Raw genomic sequence first — 6000 nt, 5'->3', positions numbered from 1 at the left:
CAGGGGTTCTAACAGGGCATAAATGGAATGATTTTGACACACAAGGGCAGGCATGACTAAGTCTTCTGCATGAGAAGAGGGGATTCCTCTTTGGCTCTGGAAGAATGAGTGACAGATCGCAGATGGAAGACGGGATGAGCACTACGGGCCGGGGGTGCTGGGAAGTAGGTGATTCAGGGCGGCTAGTGGGGAGGCAGCAGGGGAGCCTCAGAGGAGTCTGCAGGCGAGGTGGGGCCAGCTCACCCATTTGCCTCAAGGGTCATGGTCTGCACCACACCACAGGGAAGGTAGCTAAGTCTGCCACCTGCTATGGTTGACTGGCTTGGATTTTACACCTGTAAGGGGGTGACTGTCCACTAGGCTGCTGAGGTCAGTTCATAGAGGGAAGGAAAACTCACATCCAACACATGGACCCAAAAACATCTGCACTGACCTCTTTCCCAGCCAGGACACAAAAAGTTTATCTCTTTAAATGTGCATTTGTCCTGCGGCCAAGAGGCTGCTGGCAAAACACATCCTTCCGTCACAGTGCTGGTGCTGCCAGTCAAGCTAGAAGGACAGCCAACCCCAGCTTCCCTTATTCAATCCCCCAGGGGCAGGGGAGGGGACAGAGTGAAGGCAAAGGCTGTGCTGGTGCCTGGGGTGGGGGCAGAAGAGCCTTACACAAACACCAACCCACACTGGGACATGTAGGCACCTGGCGCCTGCTCAGGGGCTCATCTGACCCCAGGTTCCCCTAGAGCCCATGCCCCAGCTTCTGATGAGAGCTGGGCCTCCAGACTGCATAGCTCTGCAGCCTGGCAAGAGCTGTAGCAGTGGTCCTGATGCCTAGAGGGATTTGGTTAAAGCTGTTCTTTGGTAAGACAGTGGGGGCTGGGCTGTGGAGGAGAGGGAGACTAGGCTGCTGGCCTGTTCCCCAAATCTGGGATGCTGGTCAACTTCCCTCTATCTGCTTCATTAGATGCTGCCCGCCCTTTAAGGGCAGCTCCCCTCAAGCACTACCCTTCCCTGAGTCTTCTGCAGCTTGATCTCTCCAGTCTCTGAGCACCAGTGGCTTTGAGGATCACTTAATAGTTTTCCAGTCTGCCCTAGTGAGACCGCAAGCTCCTATGATTAATAACGACGTACATTTAGTGAACACATTTATGTGGGGGGCCTATGCTAGGCACCGTAGATACGCGAGGTAGGTTATCGTTACACAAATTTTACAGAAGGGGAAACTGAGGCACAGTGAAATGAAATAACTTGCCCCAAGGTCACTCAGCTAGTCTATAGCTAGTCTGACTCCAGAGCCCTCGCTCCTAACCACACTCCAAGACACCTCTTCGATGCTGTCTTACTTACTTACGTAGTCCCATGCAGTATCTCCCTGAGTGCCGGACACACAATAAACATGAACACCCAGAGGTTGAATCTTCCTTCCCTTTGTGCTCTACGCTACCAGATCTGTGGTTCCTATGAGGGAAGATGACCCCAAAGAACCACTAGGTGGCAGCAACGAGCCGGATTCCAGCCTCCCCAGGAGAGCGAAGGAGGCAGGGAGGGAGGGAGGAGCTCATTGTTAGGTGTATTTAGTACAGCTTGCAACAGGCGCTTCACAGACTCCATCTCTTCCCACTGCACAGAGAGGAAAGGGTACTAAGGTTCAGACAGGTTGACAAATGCCCAAGATCAGGCAGCTTAGAATACTAGGACTGAAGCCAGGACTGGCAAAACTCAGAGCCCATGCCAGTTCTCAGGAGAAATAAACCCAGGAACCCCTTCAGCTGCATATCTAAGTCTAGGCTCAGGGTGGGGTCCACTCCCCTCCTCCACCCCCGGGAGCACAGAAACTACCCCTCAGGGAAGAAGTTAGCCGGTGCAGGCTGGCTCTGAGGAGGCCTCCACCTAACAGGCACCCTGGCTGGGACAGAGTTTGAACAAGACTCACAGGCACCAGTGGCTCTCGGGGACCAGCGGAGCACCACAGACCTCTCATCAACCTCCTGGCCACAGCCAAGAGGACACTGGTGCACCCAACCTCCCACCAAGACTCCTTAGGCCGGCCTCAGCACTGCCGCCTCCTGCCCTCCCCGCCTCAGGCTCCTTTGATCTGAAACCAGTGCTCACAACGTGGTCACGGAAGATGGTCACAGAATCCACATCCACTGAGATGGACGGAAACTATCCAGAGAGTTCTGACGGTGTCCCCGTCCAACAACTGTCACCTCCACACCTAAAACCCACCCCCCAGGGGATGGGGCCTCTCTGTGTGAACCGTCCTGGGAGTGCAGCAGGGGCGCACGTGGCTGTGGGTGTGTGGCCCATGCATTCCTCGGGCCTCACGGCGTGGCCAGCGCCACAGTGCAGGGGCTTGAGAGGCAGCACAGGGACCGTCACATCTTCAGTTCCAGGGTCCGGCGATGTTCCTGGCTGAGTCCATTGGGGTGCTGGCTTCAGAACTGCCCGGGGTACATCTCTGAGCACTGCTTCTGGCCTGCCTCCCAGATGGGCTCCCTTGCTCCCCAGTCCCTCCCGAGGCTCACACAGCCAGACCAGGTCCTTTGAAAATACACAGCATCTTGGGTTTATTTGGGGTTGGGCACCTCAGGTTCAGGCACAGTTTGTTCCTGGGTAGAGTCACAACTGCTCCTCTCAGCTCTCTTGGCACTTCAGGGGGCTGCCCCTGCAGGTCCCCTCCCCACGTCCCCGTTTCCTGCACACACGTCTCTTCCCCCCTCCCTGCTCCCCAAGTCTCTCATTCTTTCACCAGCCTGTAGATATGGTGCTGAGCCCCGTGCTCACTGGCTGACACCTCAAAGACATAGGCAATGCACAGCAAGGTCTCCTGTGTGTCTCTGTTGGTGACCACCTGTGAGAGAGAAAAAGACAAGGGTTAATAAGGCCCCAGATGAGGGCACGCCATCGCTGCTACCCACGCACAGACTCCAGACACACCCGCAGCACCCGCCGCACACCTGCAGGATGGTGAAGTTCTCCAGTACGCTGTTCATCATGTACTTCTCGGGGAGGTGCTTGAGCTTGTGGATGAAGTTGATCATGTACTCACAGAGCGGGGACCGGTGGATGCGGTAAGAGTAGTGTCCATTCTCATAGCGAGCATACTCTGTCTGCAGGACCCGGGCACAGCAGGGGCTTAGAATCCCATTCTGACCACCTCCAGCCCAGACCCAACTCCATGGGAAGCCCCAGGACCAAGACCCAACTCCACGGGAAGGAAAGGCAGGAGTCCTAGGGGCCCTTAAGAAAAGAGTCACCCCCAGCTAGGGGCAGTGGCTCACGCCTGTAATCCCAACACTTTGGGAGGCCAAGGCAGGTGGATCACCTGAGGTCAGGAGTTCAAGACCAGCCTGGCCAACATGGTGAAACCTTGCTACTATTAAAATACAAAAATTAGCCGGGCACGGTGGCGCATGCCTGTAATCCCAGCTACTCTGGAGGCTGAGGCAGGAGAATCGCTTGAACCCAGGAGGCGGAGGTTGCAGTGAGCCGAGATCGTACCACTGCATTCCAGCCTGGGCGACAGAGTGAGACTGTCTCACAAAAAGAAAAAAAGAAAGTCACCCTCTTAGATTGGTGGACATTAAACAAGACCTCCTTTCTCCATGGGTGAGCAGCAGGAACCGGGGATGGCAGGAGGGGAGCTTAAGGAGACACAGGAGCAGCGGTAGGAGCCTCTCAAGCCTGGCTGTACATGAGGACACCATGAGGGGTACACAGGGACCCCTGGGAGTCTGGTGGTGGTCATGCAAATTTCCTTATCTACACACACGCATGCACGCGCACATAGGAGTGCCTATAAAACTGGTGAAATCTGAACCAGCTTGGTGGACTGCATCAACGTCAATTTCCTGGTTGTCCACTTTATACTCTAGTTATGCAAGATATGGCCAGGGCAAGAGCTGGGTAAAGGGCACACAGGATTATGAGCCCAAGTGGATCCACCATTATCTCAAAAGTTTTACAAGTTTAATTAGAAATAAATAATTTGAGGAACTTTTTAAAAACCACTAAAGCCTGGACTCTACCCTAGAGATTGAGGGGTGATGAATGGGTTTCGGGCACTGGTGTGTTTCCAAAGCTCCTAGGAGACTGTAAGGTGCGGCCAGGCGGAGAAGCACCGGGTGGAGGAATGTCTCTTCCCTGGTGCTGGCCGGGCATCTGGCTGCATTTGGCATGAGGAAGGTTATCAATAACTGGCAGACTGTGAGAGTAGGACTTCATTAATTCAGACCAATCTGGGGACAGGGTGAGGAGAGGGACGAAGACTGGCCTGCATGATGGGAGGTTTAACAAGTGTGTGGGTGGCACAGCGTCCCGGACTCTCAGAGTCCACAGGTGCTTTGGGTTGGAGGCCTTCAGTCCCAGCTCCTTGTCACTGCCACTATGAGCGGGCCCAGACCACAGGGTGCTGCAGGAGACTGTGTCACGGACAGTGAAGATAACTTGGCCCTTGTTCAGGGCCAAAATACAGAGGATTTTATCATAACCCCCCAAACGCGCACCGGAAAGCAGGGTGGCTGGGTGGGGATTCACCTGAGTTTGTGCTCCTCACCACTGCCCTGTACTGCCCTTGGCCGGGGGTTTAGCACAGTGGGAGAAACCATAAAAGGCAGGCCTGAATTTTCTGTAACTTCCATTAGAGCAGGGTCTCCAGGGTACCCATAAGTAGAAAATCATGGAAGGAACAGTTTTAGGCATTCATGGAGTTCCAAGTGAGCAGGGGACAGAGATCTTAGCCCTGTTTCTGCACTAGCGAGCTGTGTGACCACGTGCGGGGATTGGTGGGGAGGCCTCCGCTCTCTCTGGGCCTCCATCGTGAAGCCAGAGGGCTGGACTAGGTAGATGCCCCAGGGCCCTGCCTGTGCTGCGGCTCTGCTCTTGGAGAGGACCGGGGGTGCCTGTAAGGACGTGCTTGGAAGATCCTGAAAGGGCAGCAATGGCTCTGTGAGCTGGGCAGGACACTGGTGCCAAGGGGAGTGTGGGAGGCACGCAGCACTGACAGCAGAGAGGGAAGGCAACAAGGGATTGTCCTGGCTCCCTAACTGAGGGCACTCTTCCTGAAAGCAAATGGAAGCCACGCCCAGCAAACACAGACCACCGCCACTGCCCCTCACCCGCCAGGGTGGCCTCCTACCTCAACCTTCTCCACCACCTGCTTGCCGAAAGAGCAGACCTTGGTGGAGCAGGTGATAATCATGTTCTCGGGGCTCTCGTACTGGCTGGAGACCCCATAGAAGGAGCTGCCTTCATCCTCGATGTTGGTGTTGAGGTCTGCCTGGAGGGAGACAGGGGGAAGGCGAGGGAGTGTCAGCAGGTGCCATGTCAGACGGGAGCATCAAGGAGACCTCAGGGTCCTGGTCCCGGCTCTAGGGCTGGGAAGAAATCAGACTAAGGGTAGACAGTAGGACTCTGGAAAGCTTCCACATTCCTCTACATCTCTGCCTGGTACAAAATCAGGTCATGTTGCCTAAATCATGGGAAAAGAGGACACTGGGACCCACATAGTTTCAGGCCACTGCTGCCTGCCCAGATATTAACACACCCAGCAGGTGGGAGCCCCAGATTCCATCTTTAAGACTTCAAGTTTCATAGTCTAAGACTTTGTTCTTGTTAAACTGCAAAGGTTTGAATCTCTATCTGTCAGCTCTATTTTAGTTTGAATGCATCTATCAGAATCACTCCAGAGTCAATTTTGATAGTGCAGGAAGCATGAGAACAGAAAACCAGGGCAAGAGAACGGCAGGGGGGGAGGGTGGAAGGGGTGAAGGGTGCTCCTGTCTCATCCTCTTGTCTCGCCAGAGACCTGATCGATGCTCCCTCAGAAACGGCTCTGGGGCTGGCCTCTTCCCCCTCTAGGCATTGCTGGGTCCCATCACCTTGGATCTTTTGACATCTCTGCTTCAGCCTGCAGAGCAATCTCCCCAGCACCAGATGTCCCTCCCTTTGGCTCATTCTCTTAACTGCCCTGGGAGTCTCTTCAGAAGACAAGTCACTGCA

The 6000-nt window shown here is 54.8% G+C and overlaps 1 protein-coding gene across 2 annotated transcripts in view; it reads right to left on the bottom strand.

The window, feature by feature from the left end:
- Window positions 1-2542: 2542 nt before the first annotated feature.
- Window positions 2543-6000, bottom strand: part of TEAD4 (TEA domain transcription factor 4) — an 83358-nt gene continuing 79900 nt past the window's right edge. For both annotated transcript variants that reach the window (XM_063711990.1, XM_054526678.2), the window contains 3 exons: window positions 5138-5278; window positions 2958-3110; window positions 2543-2851 (listed from right to left, as the gene is read on the bottom strand). In XM_063711990.1, coding sequence (XP_063568060.1) covers window positions 2738-2851; window positions 2958-3110; window positions 5138-5278 — 408 coding nt within the window. In that variant the 3' untranslated portion in view covers window positions 2543-2737. The remainder of the gene's footprint in view (window positions 2852-2957; window positions 3111-5137; window positions 5279-6000) is intronic.

The sequence above is a fragment of the Pongo abelii genome, chromosome 10 (assembly GCF_028885655.2).
Source record: "Pongo abelii isolate AG06213 chromosome 10, NHGRI_mPonAbe1-v2.0_pri, whole genome shotgun sequence".
Taxonomy (NCBI): domain Eukaryota; kingdom Metazoa; phylum Chordata; class Mammalia; order Primates; family Hominidae; genus Pongo; species Pongo abelii.
The sequence above is the reverse complement of the archived record's forward strand: the minus strand, read 5'-3'. Positions and strand labels throughout refer to the sequence as shown.